We start from the raw sequence: 26,202 nt of genomic DNA on the forward strand, positions 1-26,202 counted from the left end.
CCTGAGAGTGGTGCTGTGCTTATAGACAGCCCCTTCTGGGAAACTATGTAAAGCACAATTTCCAAAGAGCGCAGCATGTCAAAACATGCACGAAACGTCTTTGAAATTAAGAAAGCCTCAGCACTGATGAAAGATCCTCTGTGTGTTATATAATTCATATTCCAGAAAGAACAGAGTATGGTTTCACATAAAAAATAGACAACATATAGAAGTGTTTCTTCAGTTATTGGCCCTGTGGACTTTGGTGTATTTCCACCACATCACAAATTATGTTTTGTGTTTAGCATTCTGGGATTAAAATGATAATGGTGGAAATTACATCATTATATCTCCTTAAATATTTGACAGAATTACAGCGTGATTGGAAATGGTACAAAATAAAAATATTGTTTACAAGTTATAACATAGTTGTCTTTTTGAAAAAAAGCAAGTGCACTAAAAAAATCTAAATTGTCCAGTGTAGTAATAAGTAGCGCAAATATATAATTTATATAATTTTCACACAAATGTCGAAATGGATAATTTCACTCTTTGATCATCATTGTTTTAATATTATGTAATAAGACATGTTTGTCATTAATATTAATCATTTAAGATTGAAAATCTGGGTTTTGGATAAGCGTAAGACAATAAATCCAAAAATAAAGCAATTTGAGGCCAAAAAAGAAATTGGTTTGCAACCTTTGGGACATAACCGTGCTAAAAGGAAATAGCTAACAAAAAATATATGTTGTTTGAACTGAATTTTCTGAATTGCACTTTTTAGTGGCTTCTTTGTTTCATCTTAAGAGACATACATTTTACTTTTTCCAGTTTATTTTTACAATTTTGGCTGGAAGGACTATGGCGTGGCATCCTTGACTACTATCCTTGACATGGTGAAGGTGATGTCCTTTGCCATGCAAGAGGGAAAAATGGCTGTCCACTGCCATGCTGGACTTGGCAGAACAGGTCAGTATCTTGATCCTTTTGGAAAAAAAAAGTATGCTAATTTAACTGCAATAGATTTGCTTCAATCCTTATACATTATACAATCCTTATACAAATTATTAACTACCCTTAATGCACATTTGTCTTCTCTTAGGTGTCTTAATAGCATGCTTCTTAGTATTCACGTCCCGGATGAGTGCAGATCAGGCTATTTTATTTGTTAGAGCTAAACGTCCAAATTCCATCCAGACTCGTGGCCAACTGTTGTGTGTGCGAGAGTTCGCCCAGTTCCTTGTGCCACTGCGGAGTGTATTTTCGTGTGCCGAGCCCAAAGCTCACACGGTCACGTTGTCGCAGTACCTGACCCGTCAGCGGCACCTGCTGCATGGCTATGAAGCACGTCTCATGAAGAACGTGCCAAAGATCGTGCACCTGGTCTGCAGGCTCCTACTGGACATAGCAGAGAACCGGCAAACGGTGGAAGAGGAGGTGTTGGACATCCCGGACCTCACAGAGGAAGTGGAGAAGACTGTCTCGCTGCAAGCCCTTCAGCAGTTAGGGAAGGAGATGAGGGGGAAAGGGATTCCCATATCCTCACCTCGCTCTCCCGACCAACCCAGCTTGCTTCTTAAAGAAAGCCAGTGTGATCCACCTCATGACCGGCCACTCTGTAGCGACCAGGAATTTGATGTGCCCTGGAGATGGCCGACGGTAGACAATACCTACAAGTCTCAGCTCATCTTGAGGAAATGTTTTAGCTATAGCGACTCAGCCTTGCACAAACTGGACTCCAGGGTGCAGGTACTACAAAGTCCCCAGAATGCTCTTGGCAGCAAATCTGGGTTAAACTTTACAGAGGTTTATGTGTCGCAGAGCAGATTAGCTACACAAACCCCTGACCTTCTGCCATCCCAGTTGACATCCAAAATCATCAACAGTCCCAAACATGGCTCTTTAACTGGTTCCTGTAGCTCCCTGGTACAATCCAAAAAAATTGAAGGCCAAGCATCCTGCTCTCCTGTCTCCGTAAAACGGGTACCTCTGAAGGAGGCGAAGCGCAGCATGTCCTATGGATTTTTAGGGAGGACCAGTGACAGCATGTTTTCAACGCGTCAAGGTGGCAAAAGTCACCCCAGCCCTAATGAAAACACAACCTCTGATGTCACACAACAATTGACAGATGTTCCTACTCTGACGCTTCAAAGTGAGCTCCCACCTGAGACTCGTCGACTGTTTGTGGCCAAAGCTCTGACGATGGACATCGATGGAGAAGACCTCAGGAGCACTGTCTCAATGTGGCAGGTAGGAGCAATACTACAAGATTTTTGGACGAATTGGGTCACATAATTTCAATTTCACATAATTTCAATTTCATATCCTGTTCTTCTATTACACAACCTCAGATATTCACTTTCAGTTGTTTCTGCATTGTCTATTGCCTCTCAGACAGAGCTGAACTCCCGTGAAGGTGCATGGGAGAGGTTGTGCACCGAGAGAGATCCTGTGGTGCTCTCCACGCTCATGTGGTCTTGGCTAGAACAACTCAAGGATCCAATCATCACAAAAGAGGATGTGGAGACTTTGGCTGGAAACAGATTCAGTCCCCAACATGCTCTGAATTCACTGGACAAGGTATCAAACCACATGAGAAAATATCTTTATAGCAGTGGTTCTCCACCTTTTTGAATCAAAGGCCTCCCTCTTTGTCCAAGACAATATTCGAAAGCCCTCCTATGTAAGATCATTTGTACATCCGTTGTACTTCTTTTTGCATTTTAATTCAAATTGGCATGAAATGTAAACTGTCTTATCACACAGCTCAATATATGAAGTTGAATATATATATATATATATAAAACGACATGTACTGTATAGCAAATCTCAACTGCCTGATTTTGTTGTTGCAAATTGTACATATTATGGTCCAACTCTATATTTAAAGTTGGTATGCCCAACTTTATCTGTAACTTTATTCTTTCTCCATACAGTATACATGCATAGTATATACTATATATACTCTTTAGCAAATCTCAACTATTTGATTGCTTGTATCAACGCAAAACATAAACTGTATTATCACCTAGTTCTCATCTGCTAAATGGGACTATATGGCATAAAGATATTAAGATATTTTCAACATTAACATCATGATTTTCTAAAGCTACTTTGAAACAATGCGTATGGTGAAAAAAAGAAATCAAAATTCACTCTATTTTCTAAATGCATGTTATAAATCTTATTGTGAACAATATAATTTGTGTATATGTTTTTTTTAATATCCAAAATTCCATAACTGGACCTTCTGATGAAAGTGTCAGACCTCTTTCTGGAGACATTCATATGCCTCCACTTTTGAATCTCAAAATCCATTTTCGATAATCTTTTTCACTCAGATGTATGATACAATACTGAAAAAAGGATCTGTCGCTAGGTCCATATCATCATGACTTTAAGATTGTTAATATAATTAAATGTAATTAATATCAAGACTTATTGGGGCTCTTCTGGAAGTTTGCAGACGCCGCCTAGTGGGCCCAAGCCCCCTGGTTGAGAACCACTACTTTGGAGTATATTTTATTGCAAATGTGACTTTTTTCACCATTTAAATGTATAATGTGTGCACTAAAACATCTGTGTGTTTTTTTATGTTGTTTAGGGACAAAAACAAACCCTTCTGTGTATTCTTGACTCTGTTGCTCATTTGCTTAAAATACCAGAACAGGTTGAGAATGCCTTTTTTGAACGCACAATCAAAGCATTCACTTGGGTAAGTCATGGCCACAAAAATTTTCACAACAGACTACTGGTGAAAAGTCAAGATGTTTTTTTTCCTTCTCCTAGTAAGGTTTTGTGGTACTTTTTAGATTATTTATCCTACTTATGTGATTCTAATCTTTGTCTAATCCAGATATCCTCAGATTCAGAGAATGAACAGCTAATCTGTAAGACTCTGAAAGACGTCATGATCCCTGTCCTCAATGATTTGAGAACAAAAGCAATGGAGGAGCTTGAGCTGACCTGCCACTGTTCCCATGTGCCCTGATCAAGATGATGGGAAACTGATATCTGGAGTCTACTGTAATTGTGTAGTTAAAAAAGAAGCAAACACGCAAACTTAACAGATTTACTGTTTTATTTTTTTTTATTTTTTTATTTTATTTTTCTGTTTGACTACTCATTCATTGCATTTTATTGTCTTTTACTTGTGAGAAACAATAATTACTGCCATACATGTATGTGCCACAAGGTTTTGTTAGGCTATTTTTCTAATTTGTTTTTCTTAATAGTTTATTTTTGATACACAATATTTATTAGCTAACCGAGGAAACTATTTATTAATAAGTATGTCATGTATTTATTTTTATGCTTTTGTTTGGCTGTAACTAACTGAGGATTCTCATGAAAATATGTTTTGTCATATAATACTGTTTGAACAGAGAGATATTGGTGGGTGTACTTCATTATTTACTAAACCAAATAATATCACTGTGCAACATCTCATTTTATGATACAATCTTTAAAGCTTTTACTGAATGAAGCAAATTGACAGATTTGCTAATTCTTGCCTTTGCAATTTGTATTTAAGGTTTCAAAAAGGTTTGTATTTAAGGTACAATAGAGGACAACTGAATGCTTTCATACATAATGCAATGCAGTTTACATTAGGAATAGCATGGCGTCAGCATAATTTGAGAATATATTGATACATTTCCTGCTAAAATGGAGCAAAATAATACCCTGTAGACAGGCTTTTGCAGAATGCTTTTTGCCTTTTATTGGCATTATGTATAACTAAGCTGCTTCTTTAACTTAAAAAGAACAAATATGAAGGAATATGTACAAATATGTCTGTCATGTGGTATTTTAGTACTAGATAACACTGTGTTGAAACTGACCTCATTTGTTAACTAAAATGTTATCATTGTCTTTTTAAGTAAGTATCATGTAGCCAGCAGAATATGTTTATTCGTTCATGTTTATAGAAGAACTTTAAAATGTTTTCTTGTCAGATTCCTAAAGACAGAGCACTGCATATTTTTTATTTATTACATTTTCATTCAGGCCTATAAAATAAACATTCTGAATGTTACCTCTGGCACACTGTCTTATTAACATCCTAATTCAACTTTGCCTTCATTAAGCAAGTTTCTTTATTAAACTAATAAATCCTGTTTATTTACGTGTGTGGATCATAATTTCATGAAAGAAAACATCAATTCGACGGAGGTCATCTGATTCAGCAAGTGCTGCAAATAATAATTCTGATCATTCTGTTTCCTAAGTTTTGCCCTGCAACCAACCCCAGTTTTTGAACAAGGCAAGATAACACAAAGTTTTAAAAGTACTTAGCATTTTTGAAAAGCAGAACAGTCTTTATAAGACTGTCTTGTCTTGTGTGTCTGGATCTTTTCATTCGGCCTGTTCTGGAGCTGCCTTGCAGCCATAATTATTACCAGAAGTGCATCAAACAAACTGAAGTTGCGTAAAAGGGCGCCCTTTTCCCTGCCTCATGTCCTGCTAGGTCAGAAAGTATTTTTCCATGCATAAACCCACAAGAGTGTGATAAATGGTGTTTTATATTCTAATTGAAAGGTATGCCAGACATGAAGATGAATTTAGGTATGTGCTATTTTGTATCATTTTAGAACACTTTATTTTCAGAATGCTGCTGTGTCTATGAAGAATTCATCTCTGGTTTATTTCGTTTTAGGCTGGCCCTCTCTTTATGGTTTTACAGAAAGTAAAAACAGTTGTACAACTTGTCTTCGAGATGATTTAGGCTATGTAGTATCTGTGAGGTGAATATCAAGTATTTTTTATTTTTACTGGTGATTCATAGATCAAGACGTGCCAGGTGGAAAACAGAGGTAAATATGTACTACTTTAAGATCCTCTTACAGAGAATAGAAATAAATGTATTCATGTAACATGCACCCTGGCAATCTGATTAAGTTTCACGCACAGATCATTTAATAACAGTAAGCTACTGGCTGAAAAGTCTTGGTCTTATAAGTTGTGGATCTTTCTCTCAAAAAAATCCATGAGTAGTTGATTTTATTTTACTGCGTCTCCTTCAATATATATATATATTTTTTGACTGGTTATATACATTAATACATGGCAGACTGTAGCACATGACTGCTCAGCGAAATTCAGTCTCTGATGATTGATTAAATCAGTGAGGTCTAGATATTAGTGTTTGAAAAAAAACAGTGCTATACTTTCATCATAAGCAGCTTTTAACTTCTAGCAAGACTTTTTATAGCCAATTCAACAGCCCCATCTGGTGGTTGGTAAATACAGCAACTTCACTTGTAAAATTGTTAATGAATAAATGGGTTATTAGATATAGTATCTTCCTTTAGCAAAACTACTTTTTTTCAGTCTAAACAGTTGTAGTAGAAAACGTTATCAGATTTCTAATAACTATTGATCAAAATAATGTATAGGCTATTTTAATATAGTTTATTACGTATACATTTCTAATTATAGTAAACATCACATTTTACTATATTATGTATTAAACAATTAGTAATGAGTAACAGAAAACGTAAATAGCTACCTGGATCATGTGGACCTGTTCTCTTCCTCAAGATGTAATTTTGTGCTACATTTTCTCACAATTTCCATAGGCTACTATTGTTGCCGTTGAGGCTAAATGCACAATCAATCAGTCAGTCAATATGAAATATTCCATAAATATCCATATAGGCTATTCTACACTGTATGAAAAAAGTCTCTTTCCTATCCCAAGAACACATAGGCCTACTAAGATACATCTTCTGTACAAAGCACTAATTGTTTTGTCGATTAAAATAAATTTAATGATAATTTATATAATGATTTCTTCAAATAATTACATATAGATGATAGATTATTTATTTAGTTAGTTAGTTATTACATACAGTATCTCACAAAAGTGAGTACTCCCCTCACATTTTTGTAAATATTTTATTATATCTTTTCATGTGACAACACTGAAGAAATGACACTTTGCTACAATGTAAAGTAGTGAGTGTACAGCTTGTATAACATTGTAAATTTTCTGTCCCCTCAAAATAACTCAACACACAGCCATTAATGTCTAAACCGCTGGCCACAAAAGTGAGTACACCCCTAAGTGAAAATGTCCAAATTGGGCCCAAAGTGTCAATATTTTGTGTGGCCACCATTATCTTCCAGCACTGCCTTAACCCTCTTGGGCATGGAGTTCACCAGAGCTTCACAGGTTGCCACTGGAGTCCTCTTCCACTCCTCCATGACGACATCACGGAGCTGGTGGATGTTAGAGACCTTGCGCTCCTCTGCCTTCTGTTTGAAGATGCACCACAGATGCTCAATAGGGTTTAGGTCTGGAGACATGCTTGGCCAGTCCATCACCTTTACCCTCAGCTTCTTTAGCAAGGCAGTGGTTGTCTTGGAGGTGTGTTTGGGGTCGTTATCATGTTTAAATAGAAAGGAGGGGATCATGCTCTGCTTCAGTATGTCACAGTACATGTTGGCATTCATGGTTCCCTCAATAAACTGTAGCTCCCCAGTGCCAGCAGCACTCATGCAGCCCCAGACCATGACACTCCCACCACCATGCTTGACTGTAGGCAAGACACACTTGTCTTTGTACTCCTCACCTGGTTTATCTTGGTCTCATCAGACCACAGGACATGGTTCCAGTAATCCATGTCCTTAGTCTGTTTGTCTTCAGCAAACTGTTTGCAGGCTTTCTTGTACATCATCTTTAGAAGAGGCTTCCTTCTGGGACGACAGCCATGCAGACCAATTTGATGCAGTGTGCGGCGTATGGTCTGAGCACTGACAGGCTGACCCCCCCCCTTCAACCTCTGCAGCAATGCTGACAGTACTCATACATCTATTTCCCAAACACAATCTCTGGATATGACGCTGAGCACGTGCACTCAACTTCTTTGGTCGACCATGGCGAGGCCTGTTCTGAGTAGAACCTGTCCTGTTAAACCGCTGTATGGTTTTGTCCACCGTGCTGCAGCTCAGTTTCAGGGTCTTGGCAATCTTCTTATAGCCTACGCTATCTTTATGTAGAGCAACAATTCTTTTTTTCAGATCCTCAGAGAGTTCTTTGCCATGAGGTGCCATGTTGCACTTCCCGTGACCAGTATGAGAGAGTGAGAGCGATAACACAAAATTTAACACACCTGCTCCCCATTCACACCTGAGACCTTGTAACACTAACGAGTCACATGACACCAGGGAGAGAAAATGGCTAATTGGGCCCAATTTAGACATTTTCACTTAGGGGTGTACTCACTTTTGTGGCCAGCGGTTTAGACATTAATGGCTGTGTGTTGAGTTATTTTGAGGGGACAGCAAATTTACACTGTTATACAAGCTGTACACTCACTACTTTACATTGTAGCAAAGTGTCATTTCTGGAGTGTTGTCACTTGTCACATGAAAAGATATAATAAAATATTTACAAAAATGTGAGGGGTATACTCACTTCTGTGAGATACTGTGCATATGTTATTTTATGTAATGTAATGTAATCAGGGTGTGAATTAAACAGTGACCATCGATGGGGTTGAGAAATCAAGTGATTATTTAAAAAAAATCGAATCACATAATGTGCCGATTAATTAGCCTAATCAAATAAATCCCAAATTAATTACGGTATATTCATTAATTAACATACACATCTTGTGCCGATTAAAGATAAAGTTATTATTAAAGTCAATAGTTAATTTTGTGTTATTGTGTTCATTTACAAAAAAAAAAAACACTGAATAGACATTACAAAAAAGTAGCTGAAATATAAGTAGCTTTAGAAAGAAATATTTTAATTCAACATGCAAAAATACAAATAAATAGTAAAATATGAAATTATTTAAAAAAATAAACTATAGCCTACTCTAAATATAAAATTAAACGCGCCAGTAGGTGGCAGCGAATCCCTGTCTTAAGTGAGCCATTCAATCGATTTGAATCGTTCAAATGGCTGATTCATTCAGAAACGAAGCAAGCGCCTTTATGAATAGTTCACTGAATCATTGATTCACTCGATTCATTTAAAAATGTGGATTCATTAATGAAACACCGTTAGTGTTGATCAAAGACGCACAACAGTTCTGCTAGGGATTTATTTTCACTAGTGAAATTACTGACAATGTGTCTGACACGTGCAACTGTCACGTGCATCTGACTGACAGAACCAAGCGCTTGTATTTCAGCCAGCGGTGCTGTTAATGTTATGGTTATTTTAGCAAATAGTTTGCTCCATAAATTCAGTTCTACAGCATTATATTGAAGAGGGTAAACTTTATCACACGACTGAATCTACACATGCATTTTAGGTGTTCTTGCTCCGTCCAAGCAATAAATGCGCGTCTTTGAATGAGCGCTGAAGCGTATTCTTCAACCGCTCAGGTAATGTCAATACGACCCATTTCAGGAGCTGCCAAAATTATATTTTAAAATCAGTTAGGGCTATAGAAATGCATATTAATATTTACAAGTAAATCTCCATATTATGCGCAGGCTAGTCTTCTTTCTATCTGAACCCTGAATGTAACGTTATTTAATGTACTAACTCCCTCACATACCGAAGCTGAGAGGGAGGTCCTCATCCTCATCCTCATCCGGGTCCTGGAGTCAGCACAGAAGCTGACCGCGGGTGTTCATCGCTATTAGCTATTAGCTGACTAGCCTTCGGCTTCCATTGAGGACACAGTGAAGGTATGATAGAGCGTTTGTGTTTCAAAACAGTCCCTTCTTATTGCCAAGGATACCGATTCGGTTTTATAGTGCATTTCTGTATTTTTCCTTACGTCCGATAAACTTTACAAGAAGTTTCCATTGCTTACTGCATTATTTAAGAGCGATATGTAAACTAGCTTGCTGGCTAGTCTGTGAGGGACACTTATCCTAGCATGCTATCTGAATAGAGCCAAAATATATCGCATGCTGTCCACTGAAGATTTTAATAGTGAAGTGTATATAAAAAAAATGCTGTGCAGTCTCTACTTGTTCCGAGGAACGTTATATTTGGGCGATAAATCTATTAGCAGGCTAGCCACTGGAGACCGCCATTTTTTTTTTTTTTATGAATCAAGAGAGGGAAATTTGAGCAACATACAAAGAGTTTGAGAGGACACACTAAGGGACTAAAGACTGTCTTCAGTTTTTCTCTGTGTAAAATAACGTTTTGGAATCTTAATACATGTGGATGAGGAATGTTACTTTACGCTGTGAGCTAGAATTCAGAATATCTCCAAGATATCTGGAGTTGCTTAGTACTACACCAGCCAGGATGTGTCCGTTATTTACAGACTTGGGTCCAAGTCTGAGGTGCGATTTCTTTGGTAAGTCAGTTTGACTCACAGCAGTGACATTTCAGCTGCAAATGCAAACTGCATTCAACTATATATAGAGATGTGTAATTGTGTCTGCTGCTATTATTAAGTGCAATTAACTGATGGTCAGATGCAGTTGAGGAACTAGTATCACATTCACATGTCAAAGATGAATATTCGGCATGATTTGAAAACTTGCAGAACTGCCAGAATGTAAGTTAGGCTTGTGTGTTGCCAAATGCCAAGTGGACAAATTTAATGGTTTCACTACCAGATCTTTGGAATGGATCTTTAACCATGGTCTTTCTACATTACCAGTGTTCTTGTTTAACAAGATCTTGTTTCCTGAATTTATTTTCTCTCTTTACAATAACCAGCTCAGTTGTCAGTGTTTTCTGCACTTAGGGGGTGTGTACTGCACCGCAGCTGAATCTGCAGCCCATGGCACAATATATACTATATTATATGGACAATAATATTCAAACTTCGTATTGTATTATTCTTGCTGACAGCATGCAAAAATGTTTGTACAGTGCAATATGCGGTCCAGTTTGCGAACAAATCACTCAACTGGGTAACAAACCAGTATTAAAAGATTGGTGGTCGGTTTTTAAAAAAATATTTTTTAACTATATTTATAACTGCACATATGTACTATGGCCCAACACTCAAGTTTGTATTTTGATTGCATGTATATCATAACACATTTTATGAACTTCGATACATTGCTTCATGAAAAATGATTAGAATGCATTTGGTAAAAACAAACTTAACAAGAATGAAAGGTATAGTTCACCCAAGTTATAGGAGATGTGGTTAAGTTTGTTTCATTGTCGGAACACAATTGGATAAAGGTATCATTACATTACTTGATTACCAATGGATCATCTGTAGTGAATGGGTGCCGTCTGAATGAGAGTTCAAACAGCTGCTAAAACATCACAATAATCCACAAGTAATCCATATGACTCCAGTCCATCAATTAATGTCTTGTGAAGCAGGAAGATGCATTTTTGTAAGAAACGAATCCATCAAGTCATTTTAACTTTAAACTCTCGCTTCTGGCTGAAAATATCAGGCCATAATGCATAATAACACTTCATCCAGTGAAAAGGTGTTTTTTTTTCTATTCAACATCCTGTTGTCCTCTCACATCAAAACGCACCAACATATTTGTTTTGGACTGTTTTCATTTATTAACCGTGATTGCATATGCATATTTTCAACCTTTTCATTGGAGAATGCAATATTATAGATAGAGAGAATTCATATTTTAGCCAAGAGCAATGGTTTGAAGTTAAAGCTGTCTTGATGGGCTTACTACAAACACGCAGTTTGTGGATTACTTGCATTACTGGTGGATTATTTTGATGTTTTTATCAGCTGTTTGGACTCGTTCTGCTGGTACCCATTCACTGCAGAGGATCCATTGGTAAGCAAGTAATGTAATGCTACATTTCTCCAAATTTTTTCTAATGAAGAAACAAACTCATCTACATAGCCTGAGGGTGAGTAAATTTTAAGCAAATTAAAATTTTTGGGGGAACTATTCCTTTAAGTTTCGAAATACGAAATTACATTTAGAATGATATGCATCTACAAGCTACCAACAAGATGGCTGAAAACAAGGCTTTAAGTGCTTTGGTTTTCGCCTCCCTGCCTGCTGTTACTGACGACATCTATCCCAGAGCCAAACTGGGCCCAAGTCCGAATGTGGCGGCATTTAATCTTTACTGAGATGTTAGTACGTAGCCAAGTCACACACAATGTCAACATGGCTTCCTGGTGCCTGAGAGGGTGCCAGTAACTTGGCCAGCCCCTCCATTTTGCTGCATTACCCGTGCTGTCTGATTCAGTTCGAGGGAGCGTTTTGTAGTCCCATAGCTGCCTGGTTAGAGTCTTTTTTTCCGTAATCTGTTCTTTCACTAACTTCTAATGATGTGCGACGAGAGCAGCGACTGTTTTGCTTTTTGAACAGTCGGTTTGTTTTTTATTTATAAACTTAATTCAATAACCTTTTTCTTGTCCACAGACTGACTGTGCATTTGGAAGTATGGTAGATGCCGAGGCGAGAATCCTAACATGGCGGACAGAAAGGACTTCGGAAAACCTCAGTTTGGTCACTTCTGTCACTATCCTGTTACATTACTTCATTTCCAGGTGGAAAGAAGGCGACATGTGCACCGTGGGATGAGGTAGTAGGTTGTATAGTTTTAGGGTCACACCCACACTGGGAGATAACTATACAGCCTACTGTCTTTCTCAAAGTGAAAACGGAGCTACGGGGTTTCATCCTACATTTCCTGATGTTTAATATCACTGATAGCATTGTCACGGTATGTGCTGGCAAGCTGAAATGTTTTTGATTGTTAAAAGAGATGGCAGTGCTTGTGCAGTGTGAGGTAGTAGATTGTATAGTTGTAGGGTAGTGATTTTATCCTGTGTAGAAGATAACTATACAATCTATTGCCTTCCCTGAGGGGCAGAAATACACACCAAATGAATTTATCTTAATAATAATGTTTTTTTTTTTTTTTTTTTTTAAATCAAGCTTTAATTTTTCTTTAAGTTTTTCACAAATATAATAAAAGTGTTTGCAAATATATCAGTGGTTTTCTTTGATTTAATATTTTTGATTAGTATTAAGGGCTTCCAGGTTTAATGCCTATTGATTAATAGAAACATTGTATGGTGCTCAAGTGAAAAGAGGTCGTTCTTGTCACCTCATCATCATGCATTCATCCTGGAGATGGCGCTCTTGTATTGCCTATATATTGAACACATGGCTGAACTTGACAGGATAACAGCTGCATGTCCCCTGTATGTATGAATGATCAGCCACCAGTTTAGTATAAGAGGGTGTCTTTTATTTTGCATTAAGCATATGCTGGATTTCTCATGCTTTGGTTGCTTATTATTTCACGATACTTTTATATTCCTATAGTGTCAACTTATCAAACTTTGCATGCATGAAGGATCTGTAGGCAATTGCTGTGTGGGTCTTTTTGGGATGGATTGTTGCTTAGCAACTAGAAGTTAAATTTGCAATATTTAAATCGTCAGCCTCACTACCTTGTTTGAGATATACTTGCATTTCATCTGAAACTTTGAAAAAATGTCAGTAGTTGACAATTTAGGTGAAATGTTTAAAAACTTGAACTCCTCCAGTAATGGGTCTGAAGTTTAATATTTGTACATGGATTCTAAAAGGTTGCACAATTTAAATATTATACTTACTGATTTCACATGATTGATTTTTATTAAATAATCAGTCTTAAAACCTAAACCTGTCAGTGCTACACCGAGCTTATAAATCTAGTCTGGACAAAAATATCAACTGGTACATGTTGTAAAAATTGTACAAACAAATAACCATGCACTTTGAATTGAGTTGTCAGGGTCATTTCAATAAACAGGAATCATTTTCATTTCTGTCAGACAAAAGAATTAATAGAAATATTTAATATTAATATTATTAAGTAATAAATTATAAGTTAATAAATTGTGTTGGGCCATCTCAGGCTAAACTTTTTTTTATATATATATAAGTTGAGATACAACTATACCTTTAGTAGTAGAGATGACTGGGTTCATTTAACCACTAACCTGATATCTATACAAATATAGTTTGCATGATTATCAAAAATCATGTTAAAATAGATGACATTTTCAGATTGTGTCTGGCAAACCCAAAAAAGTGACAATTCAATAATAATAAAAAAAGACTCCCTAAAGAATTCATGAAGTCTTTGAATGATTCTTCTAATTTAAGGGCTTGTTCTTTATTTTAAAGAAAAATTATGAAGGTAGCATGATTTGTTGATGTGGAAAGGTAATATTATGAGCTACCGTTAAAGTCATTGCTTACACAAATTCTAATAAGGGTCACTTTTCTTGGAATGACCGTTCAGTTATGAACATTTCATCTATCGTTCTATTTGATCTATTCATATTAATAAACCTTACAGAGTTTAAAAGTCAGTGTTTCATTTTTCTGTTTTAATATTTGCTATCCTGGAGTACACATTGTTCTGACATCTTTGTTTTGGAAGGTGGATAGATGAACATCTCTCACTTCGCAATTAAGGACTTGAGGTGGGTGAGGGGGAAATCTAAAGTCGAACAAGTTTTCTTTTCTCATGGGAGGAGCAAACGGGTGCAGGAAAATAGATAAAAGCTCTGTTTAAGAAGCTGGAGTTACTGCGATATGATCTTCGCCAAGGAGCGCACAGAGATCTTTCTTAGGTTTATTATGGTATTATAGCTATAGGGTATAGATACATATCGTAGTGACACGTCTGTCGCTTATTACTCGGCTGTCGTATCTCAAATCAGATTTTTACCTCCCTACACACCGTAGGCTACTTCTTATGCATGTGTGTTGTTTGGTTGAACGCGTGCTCGCGGTGTGTTTTGAAGTCATTAGTCGCGTTATCAACCTGCTACTCGGCTTCAGGAGCGCACAGACGTATAAAGGAATATCGAAAAGTTGAATTTCCTCCAGAACACACCTTGATAGATTTAACAGATAAAGGATCTGCTGGAGAGTGTGCTGTGAATGTAAAAGCGGGCAGTTGTAGTCTGTTCTAGTAAATCGAGACGCGTAAAAGTGATTGAGAAGTTGTACATATGCAGAATAACATTCATCTCCACACGTCCCGAAGGATATCAGCTCAGGTGTTCACGTCAAGTTTTCACGGAGTTTCGCATCCCTCCAAGGACTTGCTTTGCTTGTGATAAAGCCTCGCGTCCACCGGTTAGGCTACCCATCAGGAGACTGCTATCATTTCACAGTCTATTAACAAAGTACAGGCTGAACATGAGCAGGAAAACACGCCGCTGGATTTTTCACATTTTCCTCTGTTTGGGGATTATATATCTGAAGATTGGGTAAGTAGGGTAAAATGGAATGTGTTTATATTGTAAAGTATGTACTACTGCATTTAGCTGTAAATATAGGCTAGGTCTATATTAATTAGCCTTTAATTATTGCGTGAACAGTTTGACACTTTATATCAATTTTTATGTAAAGGTATTACTTTAGTTATACCATTATGACACTGATCAAATTCGGTAAAATACTGTGAATATATATCAAACAATAGCCTAAGTGAAATGCACTGATCCACAAGAGCAATGGTTATTTTTATGGAAATGTGATCATTTATTCAGCTATTAAAAATGCAGTTCATTCAGAAATTATATTTGAATTATGAACATGTTTTCAGCTTTTTAATTCTGGATTTTTTTCGAGGTGCTTAAATGTGGGAAAAATATTTATATTACATATTTGGAAAAGCAAAATCAGTTTGGCCTAACCACAAAACAGAGAGGACCCCTTTAGACGTCATCACTGTGTCAGGAGTGTTTGTTTATTTATTTATTTCCAGTTTATGTAACACAATATTTGTTCAAAAATAGTTGTGTGGACTTGTTTTCAAGGTCTAAAGAAAGTAATTTAGTTCTTCTTAATTGATTGTTGAAATAGAGTTTTGTAGAAAAAAACAACGTGACTACAAATGACATTTCTAAGAACTTGCACAAGATTAGAAAAAAAAAAAAGATTACTCCTTTTTATCATCTTGTACATCCTTCATTGTCATTGACCCATATTTTCCTGTCTTTGTGGCATGAGATGATCTATTTTGTTTCATATTTTTCTGTTGTTTATTGGTGACAAGTCCCTAAGAACAATGTTTAAATATGCTATGAGTTACAATACATAAATAATAAGACATCTAAATAATAGTTTGTCTCCCATAGTGCTTTAGTGCTCAGTTTTGCTACCATCCATGTTTACTGTGAATTATTTTGTAGTCATGGCCCATTCCACTCAAACTGCATTTAAGTATTCAATATTTTCCTGCATAAACATTCCATTTCGTTTTAAACTTTACAGGGGCTTTTCCTCCGTGGTTGCGTTGGGAGCAAGTGTTATCTGTAACAAAATTCCTGGTTTGGCCCCTCGTCAAAGGACTATCTGTCAAAGCCGGCCTGACGCTATCATTGTCATTGGAGAAGGAGCGCAAATGGGAATCAATGAGTGTCAGTTTCAATTCAAAAATGGAAGGTGGAACTGCTCGGCCCTCGGGGAAAGAACTGTCTTTGGAAAAGAGTTGAAAGTGGGTATGTTACCAAATTATTACATTTATACTGTTACAGTATTCAGAAATGAATTGCTACTATTTTTAAACAAGCGGTCTCGTATTTTAGACAGAGTTCTAGCAAAAAAAGAAAAGTGCAAAGAATGTTATTGACTAAATTACTTTCTTTCAAGCCCTAGAGAGTTTCTAAGCCCAAATAAAGCTATTTTTACTAAACTTGTGAATGAGGAGACCTTTAGATTTCTGTTTTTTGCTGAGAGACTGTCTGACAGTCTTTGTGGTATTTAACACTGAAATCGAAGGTCACTCTTAAACACCTGCTAGAACACTCCTACTTAATACTTCTTTCATGCAAATATAAGATTTTCTTCACAAACTTTGCATAGACTTATGTGTTTTGGAATCACACTGTATCGTGTCCTGTTTCTGACATCTAATTTCAAATGATTTGTCATTGGATGTCAGGTGAATGTTTAGATTCTCACACGCCATAGTAACAATGTTAGGTAGGTTTCAGCTGCATGCATGCATGGAGCAAGTGCCAACACGGCTGGATTTATAGCCCTCTCGACAGTCCACCCTCTCAAAAGAATTCTTTTTCTAGTCGAACTGTCTTATCTGTAGATTTTAATGATTTGGCAGTCAGGGTTTTCACTTTACCACGGGTATAAGTTACAGTGGTTGAATAGTAGACCAAAAGAAAGTACAGTATTGTGAAGAAATGTAACAATATGTCACCTTAGAGAGACAAAGCATAAGTAATTAAGTGAGTTTTTCACTTGGGGTAATGTTATCCATTTTCCTAAGGCAAACTTAAGCCTGTTAAGGAGTCCTTCAGTGCTATTGAGCCTGCGACACATTGATGAATGATGGTGTGAAGGACTTTGCTTTAGTTTCAGACCCTGCTAGCAAATAGGAGGTGGCATTATTGCTTGGTTTTTCCTGCGGCTGCAGGGAATTTCGATGCTCAAATATCCAAACTGTGCCGGAAATAAAGTCCAATATAATATTATCTGAAATTTCTTCTCTTTCCTTTATCCGCACACTCTTAGGATCCAGTCAGTGTTGTGATGGTGTGGTTGAGGCCCAGGGGAGAAGCTTAGATCTGTAGAGACTTGTATCTATCGCTGAAGGTGAAGCTGTATTTTATCCCTCTGCATCAAAGACAAGCGCCTCCTGAAAAAAAAGCACAGGTTTCCGTCTCTTTCCATCTCATTCTGGAGCTGCACACACTCAGCCGTTTACACTTGAATGGCAGCCTGGATCTGTTGTGGGTGCTGATTATATTATTTAATGCTGTCTGCTTGGACAGCTGCTATGGGTCTTGTGTTGTGTGCCCTCTCATCTAAGCGCCTCAGAGATGACGCTGACCTAGAGTGACAGACCGTGGTCTCCATTTCTGAAGCGGCCCAACTGCTTTATTTACCCAGACTCTTTTTGTCTATGGTCGGTATAGGGAGGATTAAATAAAGTGGACAACCGTTCAAACGGGATTGGTTTCAGTGGGTGTATGACCAGTCATGCTCATAGTAGCAGAAGTTAGAAGATGAAAAGAGGTAGTTAATCCTGTGGGGAGGGGCTTGCTTACTCAAAAAAAAAAAAAAGGTTGTTGAGTAATGTGCAGTAATTTTCAGGGCCTGGTACCAAGGTCCACATTTGGCACACACGGCAATAGATTCCACTTATAGGTGCACTTTTGCACATTTTGCCGTCTCCACTACCCATGGACGTGTTCACCTTTTTATCGTATATGTGAATGAAGTTCTGATTGAAATATAGCTTGCTGGAAATCAGCAGTTGGACAGATATGTGAAAGGCGTACCATCTTTGTGCTTGTGTTACTTTATGTTGCTTGAGCGCAACCCTCCTAAATCTTCTCTGACTTAACCACCCTCTGGTATGCTCAAAAATAGTTTTCCTCCAAGAGCATTAATGCCTCAAGTCCAGGCAAGTACATTGTATGAGGTTTATAAATTAACCTCTTGCATTTACAGTTTTGGCAAGAGACATCTCGCACAGAATCATGCAATGCCACTGATTCAGATTTCTCTTGAAAATTAATGACACCCATGTCATAACACACATGTTTTATGGAAGTCTTATCTGCTGTGTTTGTGCTCAGAATATCTTGATTTATGTAAACATAGCTCGAGTGATATACAAAGACAAGGAGCATTCTGCACTAGTATTGATGAGAAGTTTAAGATTTTGCGTCAATACAATCTTCATTTTCCTTTCTTCAGGATACATCCCTACTCCTTTGGCGTCAAGCCCAAACAACTCATAAAAATCTCCACATAATTGATGCCCCAAACTGGCCTTTGTTAAATTGCATGGGCAGAGTTCCAAGATGTTTATCATCAGCAGGTCAACACATACCAATGTTAGTTTCAGGAAACCACGGAAGACTGTTGCTGCTGCTCTTGATTGCTTAAAGGTGAAAATTCCTGAATTGCTGAGCCGTTCTGTTAACAGTCTGACACATATATGAGTGTTTTTCACTTCTTGTCATGAAATGATCAAAATATAGAAAATATATTAATTGTAATAACTCATGACATGAGGCCTATAGAGGTTAACTTTTTAAAGTGTTTCTTTGGTTCAGGTGTGTAAATGATTCTTAGGACAGTCAATACATGATGACTCATTAATCCAGAAAAGGATATGTAGATTTCCGGGAATGTTAACATAACTGAGCAACAATGAATGCATCATATTTTTTAAGGGATTTTCTATGCAGCACTAGGTCTCTGTTTATATTTGGCAAATACTTTTATCCAAAGCAACTTATATAGTGTGAAAATTGGAAGCTTGGAACTCTTGGAAAGTTTTTTGTTGCTTGATGTCACCTTACAAAAAAGTCCCTGAAATAACTCTTTGCAGGACTTCAGACCTATCTTTGTCCTTATAAATGAAATACACCATTAACCTGGAAGTGCCCTGTTTAACAGTGGCAATCAATTATAGCAGTGCTTTGGCCAGGGAGGCACTGCATGCCTGAGGAGTTCATCTCCACAGGGTGGATCCCTCGTTCTGACGGAAGCTGGGACAGTGGCCAGACTAGAGTCTAAACACATACCCTCTATCTCAACCATTCTATTGTCTCTGAAATAAACCCTTGTCCTTTGTGCTTATTAAAGAGATGGACCGTTCCTTCCTTTGCTCATCTGTGTGCAAACAGTTATTTGTCTTTCTGTTTCCTCTCTATGACAACTGAAGGACATTTATTTGTGTTTTGAGTAATCACAGGTATGTGATCCGTGTTTGTTTTGCCTATGTCGGGTCCTAGATCATTTTTATATCATGTTTTTCTCAGTAAGCCCCCACACCATCTACCGGAGACTGCATGTACTGTTAATCAGTGTGAAGTGTGCGTGATAAATGAACTACACTTGACTCAACTAACACATTTCATTATTGCTATGAGTGTCAAGGTATGTCAGGTATGTAGGGTGGTTTAATATTGCCTCTGCTGGATCTTGTTGTCAGCAGTACTGACGGAGAATGTTCTTTTGAATCCAGGAAGTAAGGAAGCAGCCTTCACCTACGCTATTATCGCTGCCGGGGTCGCCCATGCCATCACAGCGGCCTGCACTCAGGGTACGCTGAGCGGCTGTGGTTGTGACAAGGAGAAGCAGGGCTTCTACAATCAAGAGGAGGGCTGGAAGTGGGGAGGATGTTCAGCTGATATTCGCTATGGTCTGAGCTTCTCAAAGGTGTTTATAGATGCACGGGAGATCAGGCAGAATGCCAGGACACTCATGAACCTCCATAACAATGAAGTGGGACGCAAGGTATGTGGCACAGTTTGCATGTTTTTTAAGGAGTTCCATGTCATGCATAAAAACATCATTAGCCCAGGGTTGTCCAATCCTGCTCCTGGAGGGCAACTTTCCTGCAGGGTTTAGCTCCATCATATCTGCCTAGAAGGTTTTTAGTGATCCTGAAGACATTGGTTAGCTGGTCCAGGTGTTTTTGATTGGGGATAGAGCTAAACTTTGCTGGAACATGGCCCTCCAGGAGCAGGATTGGCAGGTGTTTCTTGTAAGTCCTACAGCAGGGGTTCTCAAATATGGCACTTGAGGTCCATTTTCCTGTAGAGTTTAGCTACAACCCTAATCAAACACACCTGAACATGCTAATCAAGGTCTTCAGGAGCACTAGTTACAGGCAAGGTAGGTCTGATCAAGGATGGGGCTAAACTTTTGCAGGAAAGTGGACCTCAAGGGCCAAGGCTGAGAAGGAATTTGTTCTGCTTTGGAGTGGGTAGTAGATTAACAAGGTGTAGCAATGCAATGCATTTGGTTTTGGCATGCACTTGACCAGCTATCTGTGATTATGGCAAAACTCATTTTTCACAACTGTGAAATAATTTAAAAGCAACAGTGATTCACTAGTGCACTTGGGATCAGTTGGTAAGACAATAAAGATACTACTGGATTTTATAGTCAGAGAAGACGAAAAGATTTCTTGTGTATTTGTAAAAATAACATTAAAATGCATGCCCAGAATGCCCAAGCAATTCGACTGACCTTCATAAGCTTTTTGTCATTCAGTGCCAATCTGGAGAGTGTGATGTTTCAGCACTCTGGACAGAGCTTTTTTGGGGGGTTTTAAAACCCTTGGCCTGACCAGTAGCCTTTTGTAACTTTTTTCATAAAACTCTTCTGGTATCTGGTGCCTCACATGCACCAATCCTCTCTTTATAGCAAGTAAAATCAGTCCTGTGAATTGACAATTCACAAATTCATGCAATTTTGCACTTTTCATTGAGCAGTTCTCAATCTTCTTCTTCTTCTTTGTGTCCTACGATCTTATATTACATCTTTCCAGTGTGTAGCACAACTGATGGCATGGTAGCTGGGCTCTGATAGGTCACGATCTGAGCATTGCGGTGCTAGGCTGCGCTGCACTGCAGGTTTTGCTCGCTACCGCACTTGCACTTCTCAAGGAAACTAAGGTTATGGGATCAACATGCCACACCCATGATTGTGATTGGTTAATGGGAAAATGCAAGGGGTGTGGCCTCACTTAAGACACAAGGATCTTTCCATTGTAAACTTTTCCTGAGACTTACTGTTTATCAGGAATCAGCAGCATGAACATACTAAGCCCGATATGCATCCTAGATTGCAGACAACTGCCAAAAAGACTCCTGAAAGTCTGAGAGGGAGAAAAAAATCATTAAAACGCAAGGTAAAGCCTCTCCCACCCACAGGAAAAGTGAAAAAGAGTGAAAGGAATAGAAAGAGAGGGAGAGAAAAGACACATTAACCAACCACACCAAAGATTACGCCGCCCTGAACAGGCAATCCACTGATGCCAATCAGACCACTCGGATATCTTCCATATCTAAACAGGCACTCTGCTTCACTGAGTTCTGCTTACATTTGCTCATTTATTCATCTATTCTGAGCTAACCTATGTTTTTTCTGTGCATTTCTAAGCCTACAGCTAAGGTATGTGGAATGCATTAATGTTTAGCATTAGTTTGCATGCAAATTAACTACAGGACAAGAAATGATACAGCATCCCTCAGTTACACTGTTGCTCAAAATGTTTTGTTTTTACCTGTGAGGTTTGACGTGTGTAGGTATAACAAGGGGAGGCACACACACAGGCACCTGAAACCTGACTCCTGAGCTTTATCTGTGTACACTACACACAGGCTGATTGTTGTAGGAACTCTGCGATCATCGTTCAGTCAGTGTTTATGTCATATCCTGTGCAGATTCCGCTCTATTGCTTATACAAGACAAGAGACTCCTACAGACAACCTCTGATAGTTTGCCCCATGCAACAATTTGTGCCGTGTGTTGTGTACACAGATGAAACGGTTTTCTACAAGTAGTCAGAGAGCCTGTGAACACAAGCTGTGTTTTGCAGGCCTGCTCTCTACGCAGCAAGAGGAATGAAGTAGTCTATCACTGCAAGTTTAACAATCCTTGCATTCTTCAAATCGGAATGTTAAAAAAAACCCAAAAAAAAAAAACCTTTGTCTCAACCTGTTAAACCATTCCCAGAAAAGTGTCTTAAAATACCCAACTGTATGCCACCAAGGGTGATTTCACTAATCCCCACTGTATTGTTAGTCTATCCAGATCTTGGTTTGCTGGAATATGCCTTGTATTAGATGATGTGAATATATGCAAAATGTTTAAACATGGTTTATGGCCAAAACTACCACATACCTTTTCATAAACAAGATCTTTTCCTTCCTCATACATTCTCCGCTTAGCATCAGTAATTCTATCTTTTGTAACGGATGATTGCACACTTCAAATTTGTCACCAGTTGGACTAACTAAATCAACAATGAGTCATCAAACAGTCTACTTTCATAATTACCTTAGGCTAAGATTCCTAAAAGAAACCTAGGTGCCTAAATAATCCCAAAGGTATTGACTTGTTGATTTTTCCTCCCACTTCAGGTCTTGGAGAAGAACATGCGTTTAGAGTGTAAATGTCACGGTGTATCAGGATCCTGCACCACCAAGACTTGCTGGACCACTCTCCCAAAGTTCCGTCAGTTGGGTTACATCCTCAAGGAGAAGTATAACCATGCCGTACATGTGGAACCAGTCCGAGCCAGTCGAAACAAGAGACCTACCTTTCTGAAGGTTAAAAAGCCTTACTCGTACCGGAAGCCTATGGACACGGACTTGGTGTACATCGAGAAGTCGCCCAACTATTGCGAGGCAGATCCCGTGACCGGTAGCATGGGAACCCAGGGCAGGATCTGCAACAAGACTGCACAGCAGGCCAATGGCTGCGACCTCATGTGCTGCGGCCGAGGATATAACACACACCAGTACTCACGCGTGTGGCAGTGCAACTGCAAGTTTCTTTGGTGTTGCTACGTCAAGTGCAACACCTGTAGTGAACGGACAGAAGTGTACACGTGCAAGTGAAATATTTATTGCTGGGGAATTGATACACACCTGTGACTAGTGCGGTAGAGGGTCTACAAGTGTCGCAACCAGATGACCACTGCTATGGGTTCCAGGTATTGAGAGGAAAGAGCCATTTGCACTGGAAATCGTGGGTCTGGTGGAGTCTAGACGGAGTAATTGTGTGCAATGCATGCAGCTTTGCTCCAGAGTTCTGCTGAGGGCTTCGGTGTTGGTACCAGTAGACACCTTTCTGTTCCAGTACTGAGCAACAGAGCGAAGTAGCCTGCAAAGGCTTGATCTGTAGACCGTGAGAAAGATGTGGGGTGTGATTATTGAGGGTGTTCTGCTCCGTAGACAGCACAGAAGGTATTTCTGAGGAACTTTTTTGGCCTGTGTGTTTGATATAACAAATCTTACAACATAAAAAACTGTACATGGACACAACAGTGATATTTAACTTTTTATTTAGAGAAAATGGCTAATGTTAATTTATTTAATAAGAAAACTACTGATTTTTCTCATCGTGTTTACTAGCTTAGATTTAGCTCTTCTCCTGTTTAATATTGTGTGTTTTGGATAGAAATAAAATGACCAACTTTTACACTGTACATCATGTGCTTTAGCTTAGGGATGAACCAACGAAAATGCACAATACAAAAACAAGTGCACTGCACTCAAGGTGTAATTACAAGAATCTACTGTCTTTAATGTATCATTGTAAGGCTTTTTGTTTCCATTTTCCCATCTCCTTAAGTGTCAACCCTTGCACATATATTCCTATGTACAATTACACACTGGAATTGGGCATCATATTTAAAGGCTCATTCCTTCCAAAGTGAATAACTCTTGTTTTTAACATGGGTCCACAAGAACATTGGTCTTTAAATTGGAACAGTCCAATTAAAATAAGCGTATTTAAATGGGATCTAAATTCTACCCACTTAAACTTTGAGACCTCATTTGACACAAAGCTTTATGCTAATGAGGCCACAAGCTTCCCTCGCTTTTGGCTAATATTTGCTCTGTTGGCAGCAAAAGAGAATCAGTAATTAATTCACTTTTCGAATGGAACAGCCTCAATACAGATGCCCCATCTGCTACTGATGTGGAATGTTGAGATCAGATAACCAGTTCTATTAATGTTATATATTATAGGTAATATAACACTTTTTGCTGCTAGTTTTGTTCTGTTCTGCAACTGTAGATAGTACTAGTAGTATTGTGTGTGTTGTGACCAAATGTGGTTGTCCAGACAGATTGTCCCTGTGTTGACATATATTTTGTAAGAGATTATTTTTATATTGTATTTATTTTGTGTAAAGGAAAAACCCACTACCGATGTCCTTTAGATGGACAGAAATTAGAGAGATAAGCTAGAAACAGTGTGATTGTGTCATGGTACCAGCTTGAGCAGTTTATTATAATCTACATCTCAATGAAGTATCACTCATGGTGATGTAGTTGCCAAGTACGTAATAATGAAAAGATTGCATTTTACAAGACGATCATACTGGCGTTTCGAACACGAAAACTTTCAAACGTAGCATTTTCATGACAAAGGTCCTGGATGTGGGATCAGTAAGGGAAACTTTAGTTAAATAATCCTGGGACAAAACTCTCTGGTACTGAGAAAAATTCATGACTGAGGGTTTTTACCAAAGAACATCTGAGTTTGAATTTGAGTTTGGCTCTTTGTCAAGAGCTTAAGAGCAGGATGGCCTTGATGTAATAATTATTTTACAAAAATCTGTGATTTCAACAGATGTTTTGCCAAATTGATTGTACTACATTATTGTGTCATCATAAATGATAAAAAAAGATGTTATGCATTATGTTTCCAACAGTGTTAATAAATATTTCCTTGGCTTCTAGCATTCTTTTATTTTTTAAGGGGGAAGCAACAGTTTCCAAGGCATACTTTTTATTTATTTTACAGGGTTAATTCTAGTTAGTCAAATTATAACGACCTAATCTAAATGCATTTCCCATACCATCTCTCAGCTTTACATCTTACATCCAAACAGAGTCATCACTAGCTTGACAGTCCCTCAAATTAGTAAAGCAGTAGCAAGTGGAAAAATATACATTGCGCTTAACTTATGGTCGACTACTGGTTCTGACATTTTTTACTACATGGATGACCTCAGGCAAGGGAGGAAGCTAACGAAAGTACTTGCATGTTAATGGTAGGGCTGGTGTAGAGCTTTAATTGATGAGCAGCAGCGAGGAGGGTGTCACAGCAATGGGCCGATAGAAGGGGGGGAAGAGGGGTGATGGATTACTCTGACATCTGCTTCATTCACTTCCCAGCGCCGTCACCACAACAACGCCTCTGTGGCCCCCAAAAATGCTGTCCAGTCTCCCTGAGAAGCAGGCCTGCCCATTAGCGAAATGTTAACTATGCAAAATCCAGCTAACTTTTGGATGCTATTTATTTTGTCCCCCTAAAGGCGATAGGGATGGCAAAAAGAGAGGCTTTGCCATTGTGAAGGATGATGTCAAGAGGAATTTCAATCCAAAAGTTAGAAAAGATCTTAGCATCACCCCTTGAATAATCGCCACAAAACGCTCCTTTGAGAATCGGATGAAAACTCATCAATAGGCAGCAGCGTGAAAAGGCAGCTGGCCAAACAGCCTTGGTTAAAGTAACATCGACACCCAGTCACCATGAGCTGAATCACAATATTGTGTGGTTTTGAAAAACCTTTTGGATGTTACTCTCTTTGGCTCAGGCTCCTGCTTCTTTTCCACATTCTGAATGGCATGACGTCGGAGAGCTTAACACTTGTAGATGGAGGAGACAAGAAATGTTAGAAGAACAATTAAGGGGAGACAAATTCCACATCTAGTTGCCTCCGTTCGTTACGCCTTCGCTTTCCCTTCACAATGAAGCCATTTAATTAACAGAAACTCTCTGTGAAAACTTTCGTCTCAGAGTTGAGTTTTCTTGTCG

The 26,202-nt window shown here is 38.3% G+C and overlaps 2 protein-coding genes across 5 annotated transcripts in view; both read left to right on the forward strand.

Moving 5' to 3' along the window:
* Positions 1-5,020, forward strand: part of ptpdc1a (protein tyrosine phosphatase domain containing 1a) — a 48,560-nt gene extending 43,540 nt beyond the window's left edge. For all 3 annotated transcript variants that reach the window (XM_058790869.1, XM_058790867.1, XM_058790870.1), the window contains 5 exons: positions 814-951; positions 1,085-2,232; positions 2,377-2,562; positions 3,587-3,697; positions 3,839-5,020. In XM_058790869.1, the coding sequence (XP_058646852.1) occupies positions 814-951; positions 1,085-2,232; positions 2,377-2,562; positions 3,587-3,697; positions 3,839-3,973 (1,718 nt within the window). In that variant the 3' untranslated portion in view covers positions 3,974-5,020. The remainder of the gene's footprint in view (positions 1-813; positions 952-1,084; positions 2,233-2,376; positions 2,563-3,586; positions 3,698-3,838) is intronic.
* An 8,976-nt stretch (positions 5,021-13,996) lies between these two features.
* wnt7aa (wingless-type MMTV integration site family, member 7Aa) lies at positions 13,997-25,120 on the forward strand. 2 transcript variants are annotated; one of them, XM_058792099.1, is made up of 4 exons: positions 13,997-15,143; positions 16,153-16,379; positions 19,880-20,151; positions 22,788-25,120. In XM_058792099.1, the coding sequence occupies exons 1-4, from the start codon at positions 15,073-15,075 to the stop codon at positions 23,265-23,267; spliced, it is 1,050 nt and encodes a 349-aa protein (XP_058648082.1). In that variant the 5' UTR covers positions 13,997-15,072; the 3' UTR covers positions 23,268-25,120. The 2 variants fall into 2 exon arrangements, with proteins under 2 accessions (XP_058648082.1, XP_058648081.1); XM_058792098.1 differs by lacking the exon at positions 13,997-15,143 and having other exon boundaries at positions 15,169-16,379.
* The last annotated feature ends 1,082 nt before the right edge of the window (positions 25,121-26,202 follow it).

This window comes from Onychostoma macrolepis, chromosome 11, assembly GCF_012432095.1.
Source record: "Onychostoma macrolepis isolate SWU-2019 chromosome 11, ASM1243209v1, whole genome shotgun sequence".
Classification (NCBI taxonomy): Eukaryota; Metazoa; Chordata; class Actinopteri; order Cypriniformes; family Cyprinidae; genus Onychostoma; species Onychostoma macrolepis.

What these genes read in the sequence shown, in the direction of transcription:
- wnt7aa (XM_058792098.1), top strand. Translation starts at nt 16,046, where the DNA reads ATGTTTACTGTGAATTATTTTGTAGTCATGGCCCATTCCACTCAAACT. An exon ending in TGGAAAAGAGTTGAAAGTGG is followed by an intron (nt 16,380 to 19,879) that starts GTATGTTACCAA and finishes TTTTGAATCCAG; the next exon opens with GAAGTAAGGAAGCAGCCTTC. An exon ending in ACAATGAAGTGGGACGCAAG is followed by an intron (nt 20,152 to 22,787) that starts GTATGTGGCACA and finishes CTCCCACTTCAG; the next exon opens with GTCTTGGAGAAGAACATGCG.